This window comes from Episyrphus balteatus, chromosome 1 (genome assembly GCF_945859705.1).
Source record: "Episyrphus balteatus chromosome 1, idEpiBalt1.1, whole genome shotgun sequence".
Taxonomy (NCBI): domain Eukaryota; kingdom Metazoa; phylum Arthropoda; class Insecta; order Diptera; family Syrphidae; genus Episyrphus; species Episyrphus balteatus.
This window is the reverse complement of record NC_079134.1, coordinates 154,187,706-154,206,349: the sequence shown is the minus strand read 5'-3', so window position 1 is coordinate 154,206,349 and position 18,644 is coordinate 154,187,706. Positions and strand designations below refer to the sequence as shown.

General features: G+C 29.0%; 1 protein-coding gene across 1 annotated transcript; it reads right to left on the bottom strand.

Moving 5' to 3' along the window:
• Positions 1-3,806: 3,806 nt before the first annotated feature.
• On the bottom strand, positions 3,807-10,674 carry LOC129905594 (Bardet-Biedl syndrome 4 protein homolog). The gene is made up of 10 exons (XM_055981109.1): positions 10,503-10,674; positions 10,295-10,440; positions 10,025-10,137; positions 9,661-9,954; positions 9,417-9,570; positions 8,988-9,110; positions 8,621-8,705; positions 4,603-4,689; positions 4,316-4,533; positions 3,807-4,084 (listed from the first exon to the last, which is right to left on the bottom strand). The coding sequence occupies exons 1-10, from the start codon at positions 10,567-10,569 to the stop codon at positions 3,881-3,883; spliced, it is 1,491 nt and encodes a 496-aa protein (XP_055837084.1). The 5' UTR covers positions 10,570-10,674; the 3' UTR covers positions 3,807-3,880.
• Between the last annotated feature and the right edge of the window lie 7,970 nt (positions 10,675-18,644).

Sequence of the window (18,644 nt, the reverse complement as noted above, 5' to 3'; positions counted from 1 at the left end):
CTGCATTGTTAAAAAAATAATAAGACTAAAAATTATAATTAATTAATTATTAAAATTTAAAATTCTTACAAAGTCGAATGTTTGTATGTTAAAAAAAAACTAATGTTTGTATTATAAAAAAAAAACGAATTTGTATATGAAATTTATATTAAAAACAACTTAATTATATATGAAAATATTTGTAATAAGCTTTATTTTCATTAAAAATGTTAACTAAAGTAATAAATAATAACAAAAATATGGAATTTATGACTTTTGATTGCTTCAGAAAAGAGTTTTTTTTTTAATTATTTTAGCATTTATTTAGCATTTAAGTTGAAAGAATTTTTTCGTAAAAACAGAAAAAAATGGAAAGCATTTATTTGTTATAAGGCCACAAACTATGCCATTTAATTCCCGGTATATTATGGATAAAGCGTGGCAACCTTATGCCTTGACAGGATATCGCTAGAAAACTCATTTGCGAACTGTTTCTCTAGACTTAAGTTACTACCTTTGGAAAAATACAACTCTCAACTGGTATAGCGATGAGCGTCTTAGACTATTAATTTTATTAAAAAATTTAAATTCATTAGTTTTTAATTCTGGTCTAAAAAGTTTTTTTTTCTCGAAAGTCATTATTAAAGATACCTCCAGTAGTAGATTCGTTTTTTTTTAGTTTCTGAATTTCTCCCAAACGAGTTGTTAAATTAAAAAAAAATAATTTTCGAATTTTAAACAAATTGGTTTTTTTTTACTTGACTGTATTTTGCACCTTAGTCCGGGGTAGCCCATTTTTTTTTTATTCCACCATTTTTTCATAAGTGCAATAAAAAAATATCTTCCATGTACCTACATACCTATGTCAGAAACCGAAAAAAATATGTTTTTTTTTATTTTCCTAAGAAATCGTTAGTTTAAAATTGTGGATTGTTTGCTTAGTTTTATCTCAACTCTTATTTTTGGTATCCTACCCTTAGTTTAAAAATTATTAAAGCATTAGTTTTTATTCACCTCAAAAACCACAAAAAAAATATTTGTTTTGTTTAGTGTAAAAATCGTTGATTTATCGTTGTGGTTTATTTCCCCAAGGTTTGTCCACTTTAAGCCACCATTTATTTTCATCTTCCCAACTATTGTTGTTGCAATTTCCAAATAGTTTCATAATTTTTTAGAAAAATAAGTACGTATACACCACAGTGGCCTGTTTAATTTATAATTTGGAAAAAGTAAATCTACTGGTGTGGGCACTGCGCCTCAAATGTTATTTATTTGACTTAGAATTCTTACTTGTTTGAATTTAGTCCATACAACATTCCTGTTAAGAAGCTTAAGTTGATTTGTTTTATTTCACCATAAAAAACTACAAAATATTAAAAATCAACGGTTACACCAATAATAACGTGCCGTACCTTTTTGGAAATCAAAAAACTTTTCTTTTATTATGTTTTCAAATAAAGCTATTTAGTCCGGTCAAATTAGACTAAAATAAGGGGGTGAGGTTACATTAATTCCCAGCAAGCTGAAAATTGGTAGGATTGTTGGAAACACCATCATAAATTAAATCTTAAAAGTCCTCATCGATCCGAGGCCTGGAAAAGAAAACATATTCTCGTCTAGGGGGAATATTTTTAAGAAAGTTGGCCACTTAGGTTTCTATAGATTTATTTTATACCACAGGTGTTTAAAATTTTTCATAAAATACATTTTTTACATTTTGCATCAAAAAACAGATTTCAAAATTTTTTTTACGAAAATGTGCAATAGCTATGCAGTTTTTAAAGCGTTTATGTACTTATACAATTACTGTAGAAAATGATAAAAAAGAAATAAATAAAAAGAAATAAATAAAATTCCTTCATTCGTGGTTGTAGTGAACGAAAACATGAGATGATCAAATTTAAAATACACTGAACGATAAAAAGCCAATATTTTATGAACTGGTTGCTATAGAACTTTTTTCTATCTGTTTTTAGAACAGTCATAAGTATAGCTATTTGCCGTTTTAGGGTTTTTCATTCTCTATTGCGCACCCTGTATATATTCAGACATATTCTAAACAAAAATTCCCAGGGAAATGGTTTCGGGAGGAGGGCCCCAATCGGAAAAATGGTGAAAATTTTCATTTTTTTTTTTTTTGCTTTCCTCATATTCTTAACCATCGAAGAACGAAATTCAAGCTAAAAAAATAATGAAATTTCAAGAACTTTTCAGTTAGGAGTTCTTTTTTCAGAATACCTAGGCCAGATTATGACGATTACTACTCTACTTCAACTTTTTGAATCATTATACCTAAGAAACGGTGGGTATTAGGAAAAAAAGTGTCATGACACTTTTTATATATAATGATCTGGTCTACAATTCTTGCATTGAAAATTTTTTGATAAAACTTACCGTTTTGCTGAAAATCGTGAAAAACCAGTTTTTGTGACCTTTGACCCCCCGTAAATTTTTTTCCAGGTCTCGGATCGATGAGGACTTTTTAGATTTAATTTATGATGGTATTTTCAACAATCCTACCAATTTTCAGCTTGCTGGGAATTAATGTAACCTCTAATGTCTAAATTGACCGGACTAATTAAATAGACTATTTTTTGAAAAATTTATTTTCAAAATAAAAAAAAATTGAAAAAAAATTCAAACTATAATTTAGTTTTCATGACTCAATGCTCTTATTGGTTTTAAACAAAAACATACAACTGGATCCAAAAATGTCTTGTCGTTTTCGATAGATAAAAATAAACCAAAACTATTTTTTTAAGAAACTCAAAATTGTTTTTTGAAAATTAATTTTTTCAAAAACTGGTCTATTTAACAGGAAAAAGGTTTTTCATAACTTTGGTTTTTTTTTAACTTTGGTTTTTCATAACTTCGTGTTTTTATAATTTCAGATTTTCATATCTTTAAAGCACGAAACTCTGTCACGCATAACTCTAATATTCATAACTCCGTTACTATTTCAATTCTGTTTGTTAACCCCAATTGTTTCTATTTGTTAGTTGTCTTTTCTTTTTTCCTTCAGAGCCTTCGGATTTTGAAAGAAGTGTTTTTATTGGTCAATAAATTTGTTTATTATAATTAATGTGCGCCCACAATAAGTCAATGACAAAGAAGTATAACTTCTACATATATACATTAATACATGTGAACACCTATTTTTGTATTCTTATTTTTCCATTTCATCTTGAATTATTATAAATTTCACGAAGTAAATAAATATGTGAGTCAATTCATATGAAGTAATTTACTATACAAACATTTTTTTTCCAACACCCACCGAAATTGCTAACCAAACGGAGTACTGGAAGCCTACAAACCTTATAAGAATAATATCAAACACGACCTTTGGCCTATCAGAATTCTTTGTTAAATCTAATCTTTCAACTTTATTTATTATCAATATGTAGTTTATCTTCTCTATTTTTATCAAAACAAAAAAAACAGTTAATCCGATTTTAGAAAAACCTTGTTTCTGGCGCTTTGAAATATGTATATGAAAAAAAAAAAAAATAAATTATATTCCACATGATATATTTCATATAAACTTAATAATTTTCCAATTCCTTTTCATGGTGGCCTTCACTAAATTATTTTTCTTTTCAAAAATAAAAAAATTACCTTAAGATTTATGTACAAAAAATATTTATTACCCATTCAAAAGATTTATTCCACACCAAAAAAAAAACTCCTTATCCGATTTATTCCAAAAACCAAAACAAACAATATTCTTAAGAAATATTTCCAAAAATAAAAAATCAACACGCTTCTTTAGAGTTGATCTCTCTTACTCAAAAGGATAAAATATCTTTATTTTGTATTTTTTTTTTTCTTTAAGGACAATGACAATTTTATATTTTCTTTGTATATTTTTTTTTTATTTATATCCAAACCAATCCATGAATCAAATTCGCATCTTATCCTCTTCGTTATCCTTTGTAACAATATTTTCTTCAGCAGTGCTACTATCATTATCCTGTGGTGGCATCTTCATCACTGTGGTGTTAACGTCAAAGTGAATCGCCTTTGCCATCGACTTATCGACATCGACATTTTCATTCCATGAAATTTGCAATAAGGATTTTAGCTTTGTCGCTTGGAATTTATACTAAAAAAATAAAAAAGGAATTTTGCAAACAATTCAAAGGATCTTATATTTTGTAAAAGAATATTATTTTTTTTATCTTTGTGCTCAAAAACAATACAACAGTGTGTCTTTGTGGAGGTACATTATGTTTTTTTTTTTTTCAAATTATTCAGGTACTAATTCTACTAATTTTCAATTCCACTCTCCTATTGCATACTGCCATTGTAAATTCCTTAATCGATTACAACTTACGTCAGTTGGCAAAATCATATCCTGTGAGTTTTCCAAGAACAAATTAAAATTCTCCGTTGCCAATTCGATTTTTCCAATTTGGTAGCAAAATAGCGCAAAATTTAGATAAACCAAAGGATTTCGGGATGTCGATGATGATGAAGGAACTTTTGATAACATAACTGACCGTTCAAAAGCTGTAAATGCATTTTCGTAATCCTCCAGTTTTCTCAAACAAACTATACACAAAAAAAAATAGTCTGGTATTGAAGTATCGATATAAAAAAAAAAGTACCAAATTGACCTACTTCCTAAAAGCATGTAGCATTCAGCGCTGTCCTTGCGAAGGTTGATAGCTGCGGCAAGGGTATGAAAAGCACTTGCATATTGTTGAGCTGTTTTCGACAAAGAAAGATAGAAAATATTAGAGATACAAAAAAAAACTTATCTAATTTAGTATTATGAACTTGTCTTTGGAGAAAATTTAAAGAAGCGAAACACCATGTGGTGCTGAATGGCTAAAACATAAGCTTGCATATCATGTTTCGGCAAAAGCATGAGAATTAAATTTATTTTCATTATTATCAAGAGGTTGTGGAAGGATATATAATACATATATTTTGTTTGTAAAATCCTGTTGAAAAGATTAACCTGTGCCCGAGGACGAAAAATGAACTTAGCTCATTTTTATAGACTCTTGTATATCTACGCAAGCATAAGAAAGAGTATTTTCAAAACAAACAAAACCATATCCTTCCATGTGTTGTGTATATGAATTTTTGTAAGGACGATATGAGTGTTGAATGTTGTATATTTTTGTATACATTTGGGTAGCACCAGATGTCTAAAAGTTTTCCTAGTCATTATTTTAGATGTCGGTGGTTATACTAGAAATTAATCTGCTCACGTATTTTTCAGGAGAGTTAAGTTTGCCCTCAGTTTATTTATTTTTGTCCCAACACTTGTATCTTTTGTATGTGTTTGGGCTATGGCATGTGTTGTGTGTAGTATAGTAGAATTAATGGAGATGGATATTATATCATAAAACAGGTGAAACATTTTTGTTCTAAACATTCTGACTGCAATATTTATGTCTTTTTAGTTTAAAGACTTGTAGAGCGATATTTCTTTGTCCAGGTTAAATATTTATATGTTCGATTAAAGTAAATTTTTGAAAAGAATGCTGACATTTTTTTAATTAATAAGTGGTATTAAACTGTAAGTCATTATAGAAATATGATGATCAATTTATCGTCAAATAACAATAGATAAATGTATTAAGCTATCGCACTCACAACTTATCTCATAGACATGAAGGATTGAGCTTTTAGTATCTACAGGTAAAGTATACATTAAAAAAAATTGTTACCATCATGAAACTTGGCAAAAAGTTTTTTTTTTTTTTGTAAAAACTTAGGATCAAAAGAGTCCTTACAAAAATTTTGAGTGGAAGTTTGTTTTTTTTTTTTTTTTTGAGGAAAAGTGAAGATGGTGAAGTCAACAAAATAGTGAATATAAGCATATGACACTGACAAATGTTTTTTAGTTATTTTTTGATGCTGAATCTAATAAGTTTCGTTTATTATAAGAACTTAGAATCAAAAGAGTGTACATAATCATTTTTATCAAAAAACTAAACCGACTTCTAAGGCTAAAACATGGGTTTTATGGTTTTTCTAATAGTTCCTATGGCTATAACTGAACGAAATTGAAATGGGACCACATTGCAGCCACGAGCTTTCCAATATAAAATTCACTCAGTCCAAAGTTATGAGATAACAAACATAAAAAAAAAAAAAAAAAAAATACAGGCGAATTGAATACCTCCTCCTTTTTGGAAATCGGTAAAAATTATCTTGAGTCAAAGACGTTTTTTTAAGAAATGATGAAGTTTAGAATTGTTACCATTAAAACTGGTACAAAACTGGTACCTAAAAGAAAATTGCTAAAAAAATGTATTAAAAAAAACAAAAATCTTAGCAATTTTTTTTTTTAGAAAAAAGGAAAATTTGCGATAAGAACAATAAATCCATGATACAAATGATACCCTTACGAAATTTATTACAAATTTGTATGTCATGGGAATTACGAATGAAATAAATTTGTTTTTATTTGAAATGATGTTTATTTTTTGTAGTGCAAAGAAAATGTGGGTCTGTTGAAAAAACTAAGCAAAGTTTGACAATTATATTACTGTTGAGGTTGAAAGCAAGAACTTAATGTGTCTATAAGAATATTATGGTTTAAAGGGTGTTTTTTGAAGTGAAAAAACTGATGGCCGCATTATTCAAATACGGTTAAAACGTTGTATTTAAGATAGAAAGCAGGAATAAAGGGTGTTTTTTTCAAGGAAACAGTGAATTTTGTAATAAGTCTCAAGTTAAGAACATAAGTATATGAACGTTCCAAAAATAAAATGAGCCTTTGGGAGAAAGGGTGTTTTTTTTTAGTGGAAAAAAATAAAAAAAAAACCTCAGAACAAAATTATTTACAATTTTGGCCTATTTATTAAAATTTTTACTTTAATTACTTAAAAACCATAGCATTTATTAATGTAACATAAAATCTTACGGTTTTTAAGTAAAAATTTTAATAAATGGGCCAAAATTTTTCCCAGAACATATACTATATATACTATATAGAGGTTTTAACAAATAAATTACCCACCGATTTTTTGAAAAAAGCTGATATTTTGACACGTGAATTTTCGATTGAAAATTACTGTGTTTTTTTGGTATTTAGTCAAAATAATTTAAAAAAATAAATATTTTAAATCAAATAAATTACTGTGTATTTGGGAAACAATAAGGTAGGTTTTCACCAAATTTCGTAAAAAAAAACATTTTTTTGAAAAAGATAAAAATAAAAAACCAAAAACTCGGTTTTTTTAATTTTTCACATAAATTTTGAGGTTATTGTGAAAAAATTGTTAAAACGTAAGTTGTAGATCTTTTTATTACCTACACCTTTGCCTTTCAACATTTTTCCATAGGACTTGTAGTTCTGCCGGAAATCGAGATATACCATTTTTTAATATAAAAAACTCAACCCACCCACTTCCCTAAATCGGCTCGCCCGTAATTTATTTTTCCTTTCATTTTTATAATATTCACCTCTTCACCTTTTCCAATGGGTTTTATCCTACTATGATTTTTTCTTACTTTTTAATGTTTTTGAATCCTTCGGCACTGGTCTAATTTCCCTTGCACACAAAAACACCCTTTTATCCAAAATAATTGTATGACTTCCATAGATGTATGACTCCTATCCTTGTGTAATATAATTACTGGATTTCAATCGGGTACCACTTTTAAAACTGATTTTTGAAAGTAAATAATCTTATGTTAATCTTCAACCAAAAAAAACACCCTTTCACTCAAAAACTCATTTTATTTTTGGTTTTGATGACAAAGTTCTCAGACGTTGTATATGGATCATTGGCTTTTTGGGACTTTAATCTCTCCTCAAAGGTATAATTTATATGGAATCTCTTCATATAACAAAAAATTGACATAATGAGAAAAGATTAAAAAAATTAAAATCAAAAAATTAGAGCTTTGGGTTATTATGTTAAAAAAAATTACAACATTAATGGTGCATTTTCTGCGAATCAACCCAAAAGTCACAGCGAATATCATCATGGCCAGCCCATCATGCGAAAGGTCATCACAAATTTCGATTGCAACAAATTAATGTTGAATTTATTTGAATGCTCTTCTTTTGGGAAAAGATACCTTTATAATGGTTTTGGTTGTCTTTTTCTCAAAAATTGTTTCTCTTGATGAAATTTTCTTTGTAATGAACTGTCTTTTGATGGGCTTATCATGATTACTTGCCCCATGATTATCTGTGCAGTGATTATTTGAGTTCAAGCCCATTTTTCTGAGTTAAACAAAAATCTCGTAAAGTAGGTATGCATATGTTGCATATGAAAATATTACCTACGTAAAATAGGCTATAACCATTGAATAATAATACAGCAAAAAATTAAATTTATTCGTGAAATACATTAATAATTTTTTTTTTTTTAAGTAACGCTACTAAGAATGATGATTAAATTAAATATGCAAATATTTGTTTTTTTTTTTTATTCTTGTTTATATGCATTAATTTTGTTATTATAGTTATGAAAAAATTTAATTTGTTTTATAATATTGTTTTTTTTTTTTTTTATTTAATTCGGTAATTCACTGTACAATTAATTGGTTACAATCCCTTTTATGTATGAATTATTTTCTTTTTTGTTTTATTAAATTGAAAATATTTTTTTTTTTAGTTTTTAATATTCGATTGTATGCTCAATATATAAATAATAAAAATACTTACCTGCTATATAAATTAAGCTCAAATTATACAAGGAATTATAATTCAATGGTGAAAGCCATATAGATTTGCGTAGACATGAAATTGCCTAGAAATACACACAAAAACAAAAATAATAAGAGAAATCACCATAATTAATATATTTTTAAATTAAAAATGAATATTTTCCATTGTAGTTTTCATAAAAACATTAAAAAGTCAAGCATTGTGTTATTTTAAATCTAAAATAATCATTGGTATATTTTTACCTCCGTACCACAGAATTTCATACATATTTTTTTTTGTTTTGCACTGAATTTACTCAATAATTTATCTCTTTTTTATTTTTTTGTGTTATGTTTCTAAATTCCCAAAGGCCATTTTATCTTACCACTATAAATTTTTTCTTCTTAAAAAAACACAATCCAATATTGTTCCATATTTCAGTGCTATCTAGTTCCGGGCCAGTGATTTGATTGTATTTCCCCAAGGCACCTTCGACATCATTTCGAGACTATACAACAAAAAATAAAATATTAAATATGATAACTAAGTTTGCGTAAATACACGTTAGGTTGCATAAATACATCAAAGACAATAAAGCATCAATATATCAAAAATACTATAAAAAAAACACTCATACACCATAGTGACCCAAATTAATTTTATGAAAAAATTGGCCTTCGAAAAATGCGACTACCGTAAATAAAAATGAGGATTTTGGTAGCAAATATCTCAAATACTCACTTAAATCCTCAAACCCTATATAATATGGCTTTATAAATCGCAATTGCTATTGAAAAATGAAAGTTCATCTTACCTGCAGTATAGCTCCAAAAGCTAATAGCCCTTTCGAAGAATTCGAATCGATATTTGTAACTTCCAACAGTTTCTCATATGCTTTTTCCGTTTCATTGATTTTCAAATACAAAACTCCAATTTCGGTTAAAATTTCAGTATTTTCCGGTGAAATTCTGTGAAACATAAAAAAAAAACAAAAGATTTTAGAAACATACGTAAATGTGTGTGTGTTTTTGTTATTTTGTCATTCAAAATATCCTTACAATAAGGACATTTCTAAAATTTCAATAGCTTTTGAATAATCCTTTTCCTTTCTATAGATTTCTGCCAGTCTTTGGTAGCTTTCAAGTTTTTTTCCATTTTGTACAGCTCTTTGAAAATAGATTTTAGCTTCGTTCTCATCTTCAGAACTACTAGTATTCAATTGTTTGTTGTTTGTTGCTTTGCGGTACAAAAGCTCTCCGATGTAATGGAATATTTCATGATCCTGTCGAGGGGAGAGTGTTTCGGCTTCACGAAATACACCTAGTGCCTGGTTAAAGCGTCCCATTTGAAACCTTTTTGAAAGATGTTATAAGGGATTTTAGAATTTTATAATAGTTTTTGTGTGACTTTGAGTATGTTTACAGTGTTTTGCCAATTTCTTTGTACGATTCAATATTTTTCGAATTTAAATCAATTGCTTTTTGTAGATTTCGAAGTGCATCAAGATGATTGCCTTCGTCTCTTGCAATTAAGCCCTATAAGGAAAAATATTTATTAAGTCGTAAAGTTCAAAGATGAAGTTGGAAAATCATTATAAATCTGTATTTCAAGGAATTTATTTTTATTTGCTTTGAAAACTATTGAATTTTTGGGTTTCATTCCAATTTATTGTATGCAATAACCTTTTCTTACCTTGACAAAAAATAAATATTCAGGATTTAGATGTTCCGGCAATTCCCTTTCAATCATTGCCTTGCAAGTTGTGAAATCTTTTCTAGCATAGTAAATATGCAAAAGCCAATCAATGTTACTTGAAGTAGACATTATTGAACGTGGAGCTATACATTGGATTTATGTTTAGAAAAAGTATTATATGAGCTTAATTCAAAAAGGAACTTACTTGGTTTGACTACTTCCAAGGATGGCAATGATCTATTTCTACCATTACATACAATTTCTGTTGCCATTTTTCTCAAGAGTGTAAAAACAAAAACAAAATGATTTCAAAAGATAAGAATTTATAGAACTACTTTATTCCGTGCAAAAATTGAAAATGTTATGGTTTCCTTATCAACAGAACCATAACAAGGTTTCTATAATAGGGGTTTTGTATGTTTGCTTGGATGTGTGTGTTGTCAAGGATATTGATTTTAGTTTTAGGTCAGGGGCGTTCACACCATAAGGGCAAGCCGGGCGGTGCCCCGGGGCCCCCTACACGCCAGGGCCCCGACTGGAGACAATGCAGAGAAGTCAACTTATTATATAAAAGTAACGAAGCGGAAATATGAGATATTTGACATGAACCACTTCGGACACAAGAGAGACAAATTATATTCTTCATTGTAATGCATAATGAATTGGTAGCCAGCCACATAATATTTCATTAAAAAAAAACTACCTCATGGGCCACAAAAAAATCGTTTTCTTTGACATAGTCCAGTGCATTTTTTTTGCTCATTCGATAGAACATTGGCTAAATATCATTACCCTGATTTTTCACTTTCGCTAAATTCAAATGTCGGCCGCCATCTTGGATTTTAGTTTTTGTTGAATATCTCGATTTCTATTTATCCTATATAAAAGTTGTATATACAAAAAACGTAGGCAATTAAATTTCGTGTCTTTTATATTAAGAACACTTTTTCGATTTTGTGAATATTAAAAAAGTTACAAGCCAAAAAAGTAAAAAAAATCGAAAAAAAAAATGACAGTTTTAAAGTTTTGAGCACTTTTTATCAAAATTATGAAAAAAACCTTCCGAAAAAAAAAAATGCTCCTTTTCGTTTGTGTTTTGTATCTTGACTTTTTTCTTAAATATTTTTTTACCAAATCTTGAATTTTAAATGATTAGTGAGTATTTTATAGCTTTAAGTCTCTTCATTTCGTAAAAAAGGGATATTTTTTAACAAAAAAGCATTAGTAACTTTATTAATTATATCGATACAAAAAAAAGTTGTATAGCAGTGTTGTAGACAATTTTAAAGTGAACAATTTTTTTCGGAGCGTTTTTTCATAATTTTGATAAAAACTGCTCAAAACTTTAAAATTGTCATTTTTTTCGATTTTTTTTCCTTTTTTTGGCTTGTAACTTTTTTAATATTCACAAAATTGAAAAAGTGTTCTTAACATAAAAGACACAAAATTTAATTGCCCACATTTTTTGCACACACAACTTTTATGTAGGATAAATAGAAATCGAGATATTCAACAAAAACTAAAATCCAAGATGGCGACCGAAAGGTGAATTTCGCTAGTGCGAAAAATCAGGGTAATGATATTCAGCCAATGCCCTATCGAAGGAGCAAACAAAATTTGGGGGTGGTACAAACTGCTGGGTCACCCATATATGAACATCATAAATGCACTGGACTAAAAGAAGAAATGTTACCTACTTGAATAATCTTAGCGACCAACAAATGATAGGGGAGAGTGGGGCAGTTTTGAACACGGGGCACATTTGAACACTGCATATAAAGTTTTAGTATATCAATCTTTTTTAGAATTATTTCGATATTTGAACCCGTCAACACGATATCCATAAATGTCAATGACTTTCATTCGTTATCTCGGCTGACTTTCAGATTTATAGGTGGAAGGTGATTTTTATAGTGGTTTTGCATTGTTTCAGTTTTTTAGTTGTAAGAGTTTAAAAAAAAATTGGTACGTGATTTCAAAACGCAATACAATTTTTGTTAATGGTTAAGGAATTTTAAACTAATTGACGGTGAATTTTTGAATGAATATATTAATGTTAAATATTTATTCAACATTTAATGTCGTTGACACAGTTGGGGCAGTTTTGAACAAGTATTGTGGGGCACTTTTGAACATGTTCAAAACCGCCCAAATAGTTTGTATCAGACATTTTAAGGACACTTGAATGTGTTTTATTTAATAAATCGTAATGTTCTTATAAAAAAAAAATAATGAAACTAGCATTTGTGAGCAAAATTAAAGAAAAATGGGAATATGTACAACATAATTGAGGATTTAAAAAAATGCCTGAATTCTTCAAGTTCTGCTAGACTGTTCTCGATGAGGACTCGATTATATACCGCTTAAGCGTTATAGAAATTAAAGTCAAGCTACCTACACCAATTAATGCTCCTGGTACATGAAGAACATCCGCTTTGTTAACATTTGGATTTAATGTCTAGAAATACATCTATATATATTGAAAATAAATCTATTTTACTCTGAGAAGCATAAATGGTATGAATACCATTTTTCTAAGATATATTTTAAATGAATTTTTCTTGGTTTTTGTTTTTCTTTTGAACTTATAAATGTGATAAACCGATAACTATACTTTAAATTTTAATGTTATTTTCTGAGTTTTTATTATTTGTTGGTTAATTGAATATGATATAATAATCAATTTGGAGTTTTTGTATGTTCTTATTAAAAAACTAATAAAAAGTTAAGTATTATTTATTCATTACAACGAAATTAATACTGATGTTCAAAACTGCCCCTTCCATGTTCAAAACTGCCCCATACATGGGGCACTTTTGAACATAAGACCTAATATCGGTTTAAAATTAAAATTAAATATAAATAATATGCGAAAATAACCAGATATAATTTAAAATCGAAGTTCAATATCACTGCTTCATATAAGTAAACCTAACAGATCAATAAATCGAATAAATATCTTTCTAGCAGTTGCGAAAGCAAAAAGTGTTCAAAACTGCCCCACTCTCCCCTACATCAGGGGCTCCCAAAATAAATGTAGGGCGTAATGCCTATACTTATTTTCTATATCAAAGGAGCCCAAAAATTTAGTCTTGCCCCGGGGCCCCGGCAACTAAACGTACGCCTCTGTTCGAGGTTGAACTCGAATGATATATCTTCAGTTTAAACTTTCATATATTATTTGACTATAACTATAGAAATATGACTTTTGAGATAATACTCAAATGTATGAACCTTAACTTAACATACTGAGTTACAGATGGAAAATGTTATCTGGAAAGTTTATAGCCTTGTTGTCGTATACAAAGTTGCAGATGTACAGTTGCCTGCAACCAAATTTGCTGGGGCCATTTAATTTCATGTAAAACAAAGAATTTTTAGAAACAAATTTTTTAAAATCGTTAGACCCGTTTTTTACAAAATATTTTTTTTTTATATCAAAATTTTCAAAAACTTATAAGAAAATATGAATCGACATTATAAAAAAAGTTTTAATGGAATTCATTAATCCGTTTTAAAAATATTAGTTAAAAAAAAAAGAAAATAATAGTTTTTTTAAATCCAAAAATTAATTTTTTGAAAATTTTCTTTATTTTAATATTAGAGTTTTTAAAACGTTATTTTTAGTAAAAATTTTCATTGAAATCGGTCATATCGCTTAGGAGAAAGTCAGGCATAAAGAAAAGTAAAAATTGTTTTTCCCCTCTGGAATTCACCATTCTCTTAACTATACGAAGTTTTAAGTTTATCTCTTTATTGGTTCAGGTAACTATACATAAGTTAGGTGCAGATTTAAAAAAAATTGATAAGAAAAGCCACATGATTTAAAGGTATTTTTTAACACTCTTATTCCAACAAAACCTACGAATAAGTCAATCTGACCGTCCCTAAAAAGCAATGCACCTTATTCATGTTGGTCTGACACATACATCTTCAGTGTTGTTTTTCAATTTTTTAAATCTGCACCTAACAAAGGTTAATCTGGAATATTAGGACTTGCGGACATGAGATTTTTTTAGATTTTTGAAATAAGTTATAGAATATCAAAACAAATTTAATATAGAAACCAAAAAAATTTGCCTATCAGCACTTATTCCAAGATTGTACCAGGATGTTTTTTAGTGCATATCCTAAAAGTTCCCCTTTCTCAAAAAATACCATTTTTTCATAGACATATTGCTATATGTTTTTTTCATTGTTTTGAATCTTAATGATAATGGATATAAAAACCTTCATGCCAAATTTTGGTTACCCTACCATAATTTTTAAAAGTTTTTTGGTAGGTACAAAAACTGTTAGGTTAGGTTCAGAGACGTTAAATTGCCTTGATTTTATAATTTTTGGAATCAGCATTAAAAATACCTTGAAATCATGTAATTTTTTTCAAAAATTTTTCTTAAATTTCATACATTAATTGATGCCAAAAGATTGTCTAGGAAATTCAAGAAAAAAATATATGGGAGTGAGGGACAATCTTCAAGCGTTCAAGCGATAGATGCAATTTTCTTATTAATTGACTTCAAACACAAAAAAAAATATTTGAACACAACGGCAATACCTACAATATTCAAATATACATTTTTTAAAAGCTAGAAGCTAAGTCATATTTATGTAAAATTAAAATTAAGTTAAGTGAATGAAGGGCTTTTGAAAGAATGGTAATTGAACTCAGATTTTTGAAAAAAAAATAATTATTGAACAAATTTTAACATGTCGTTTTTTAAACTTGGTCGTAATATAAAATGCATTTATTTTCAAATTTTTTTGGCCGCATTTATTATGATTTCAAATTATAAAACGAAATGTCAATATGTATTACGGTTTATGAAAAAAATTAAAAAGTATTTCATTTTCGAAGAACTTTTTTAATAAAAGTTTTGAAAAATAATGTATTCATTTAATAACCCTTCAGGGCCGGTTTTAGGGGGGGCAGCCTGGGCCGTCGCCCAGGGGCGCAAGAATTGAGGGGCGCCGCAGGCGCCCCGAACTAACGAAGTCTTTCCAATCGATGTTTTATTTATTTTTACTTTCACAAGGCGTCCCAATTTTTTTCTATTTTACATTTTCAACGGCGCTCGTATTGTTTGTCCTAAACTTTTTGAAGAACGAAGGCGCCCCCCAATTTTGGGTTAGTTTGTTTGGCTTCCGGAAGGACAATGGTGTCCAAAATCTTCGTTCATCTTTGAAGAACAAGGCACCCCAATTTCTTTTGAAAGACTAAAGCAATCCTAATATTCCACCAACCAATATAATTTTTGAAAAGGCGCCCCTAAATATAAATCACTAAATCATAGCTGGTAATTTCCAAAAAACCCTAAATCCCGAAAACCCAAAAACCCGAAATCCCAAAATCCCGAAAAACCAAAATCCCGAAAACCTAAAACCCAGTCAAAAATTGACAACTTCTCCATTATAAAAACTACGTTTGTGTGTGAGAATAAAAAAATAGGTCTGTTCGTTGTCCCCCCCTCCAGGGCACTCTAAGTCATGTCAATTAGCTGTCAAAAAAATCAGAGTTTCTCGGGTTTTCATTTTACATCGAACACCTCAGAGCTTTAGTTTCTTCAGCGAACATCGAACAGAGAGGAAATAACTTTGGTTGAAAAAGGAGCTACAAAAAACGCTTGACAACGAATTCGGAGCGACCCAGAGGGCCCTAGAGCTCACAACGAACAAACCTAATACTTATAAAGGTGTTGTTTTCGATTGGCGTCCGGAATCATTCAGAAGCCTGCTGCAAGTTTTTTATTCTCCTAGTGAAAAAGCAAAAAATTATTTTATTTTTCACCAATACAGATATTAAATTTCTGAATTGGGTGGAAGCGATTCGAATTTTTGTATTGGATTTCAAAATGAGTGAATCATTGAGTGATTCCAATCGAAAACGACATTAATGTACTTAGTTGAAAAAGTTTTTGAAAAAATATGTGTTCAAATAAAACCAACAGTACCTACTCTTTAAATGTGTTTAAACAAAAAAGTCAGAGATAAAGGTAAACTTGTCAATTGAGCCTAAATGACATAAAGATTTAATTTTTTTTAAGTTAACCTTATGTACTCTAATAAACTGCACATTGTTAATAAATGCATTAGAGAAGTAAGACATAATCTGTTATTGCTTTTTTTCTTTTTTTCGTGATTTAAAAAAATTTTTTTTAAATGAATTTTTTTTGAGAGGCGCCACTTGCAATTTTGCCCAGGGGCGCCGGTAGTGCTTAAACCGGTACTGTAACCCTTACTGTTGAAAGTTAAATAGCAAAAATTTAAAGTTCCTATTTACCAAAGTCTTTGAGAAAATTAATTATTCAGTTTTAATAAAAAAAAAACCATTGAAATTGAAGTAGTTTTTAATTTTTTTTGTGTGATATATTTTTTTCCTTTTTTGCTTCGAAATTCAACTGATAATATTTATGGCCAAAAATTTTTTTTAAATAAATTCATATTTTATTAGAAAAAGTTTGGAAAAAAAGTAATTTTAAATTTTTCTAATTACATTTTTTTTTAAATTCTGAGTTTGAGGACCATTTTTTCAAAAAGTCTTGATTAAATTTAGTGGATTTAAATTTAAGAGATAAGAATGAGCTTCTGGCTTTTTAAGAATGTATATTAAAATATTGTAGGTGTTGCCGTTGTTTTCAAAAATTTTTTTTTATGTTGGAGGTCAGAATGTTAGAAAATTGCATTTATCGCTTAAACGGTCCCTTACTTCCTTTTATATATTTTCCTTAAATTACCTAGAGAATCTTTTGCTACCATTTGTTTTATGAAATTTAAGCAAAAATATTGTTTTGTTAAAAAAAAATTTAATTTTAATTTTAAAAAACAATACGGCAACACCGGCAATTTTTAATCTATAGACTTTAAAGTATTTTTAATTACCTACGTTTGAAAAAATAAAATTACCAGCTATGATACTACCAGTTCGTTGTTCGTAGTATCTTTCTTTTGCAATAAAGCCTTCCCAAGCTAAAAAAAAAAAGTTTCTGTTAAATTTGGACTCATTTTTGCTTGTTTTTATTAAATGCAGTTATTTTATTTGTTATTATAACAAAAAAATAACAAATAGCTGCGTTCCTTTGGAAATATTTATCTACTGCTTAGTACTTAAAACTACTTGGAACTACTTTTGCTATACTGAAAAAGTAGTTCAAAGTAGCTTTAAGTACTAAGCAGTAGATAAATATTTCCAAAGGAACGCAGCTAATATTGAAACCTAGAAATTATGCCAAAGATCGTCTTTAGCGGAGCCCAGTTATATGTGACTTTTTTTTCTCTAAGTGTACTTTAGGTGTGTTTTTTTATTACAACCGGTCTTAACAGGACAAAAAACGCCTCGGGGCTTAACCTGACATCTTGGCAGCACTGTACCTTGAATATTCCGCAAACAGCAGACACAACAAAAATTTAGAGTTGTCGATATTTTTCGCTTTCGAGTTTTTCTTGTAATTTCATGTATGTTTTATAAATAAATTCAAAAATGTATGCTAGCAAAACTAGTTTCATACATTTTGTCATATTTCAAACGTCAATTTTCACGTTTTTAAAAAAATTCTAAGCAATTTATGAAAAAAATCAATTTGGTAGCACGGATTTAAAACTGTTCAAGAAGTTAAGCCCGGGCTAAACAACTAAGTCCGAAGGGCTAAGGTGTTGTTGCTTTTAACATGGTAATTGCTTAGGGCCAGTTGTACAAATATTTAATCCGTGGTTCAGCAACTTGTATCTGCTGAAATCGGTGTTAAGGGTGCAGTTAAGCACTGCCCAACAAACAATATCACTTCTATAAAGCTTTATAGGAGCTATATTAACACCTGTAAAGCTTTATAGGAGCAAATTTGTTAGTCGGGTGGTTCAAGGTCCAATTGAAATAGCTTAAGTTATGTTTGAACCAAACTTGAACCACAGCTAATCCGCCGAAATCGGAGAGTTATATGTACTATGATTCCACCTACTCTAAATCCAGGATTTAGCTAAGTAGATTTAGAATAAAGCCTAGTACACATCTGAAGCGAAAAGAAAATTTTACATTCAAAATTTCGTTAAATTTGTTTTGTTTTTGCTTTTAAACTTATTTTCTGGTGTTTTTTCTTGATTTTTTTTAATTTGTATTTTTATTATTTTTACTTCGCTTTGTTAAGATGTTCGCTGTTGATTTTGGAGACTTCAAAACTTTTCGTTTCGCTTCAGCTGCATACTAGGCTCAAAACGTCGAACTGAAAAATCTATATCACTTTGAGGGTTCCGCGATGGCCGCCAGGTGCCGCACGGACTCCACCAATCAATGTTTGCACTTGGCATCACTGAGCTTACACAACCGCTGTACAAAATAATCACATACAAATATCCC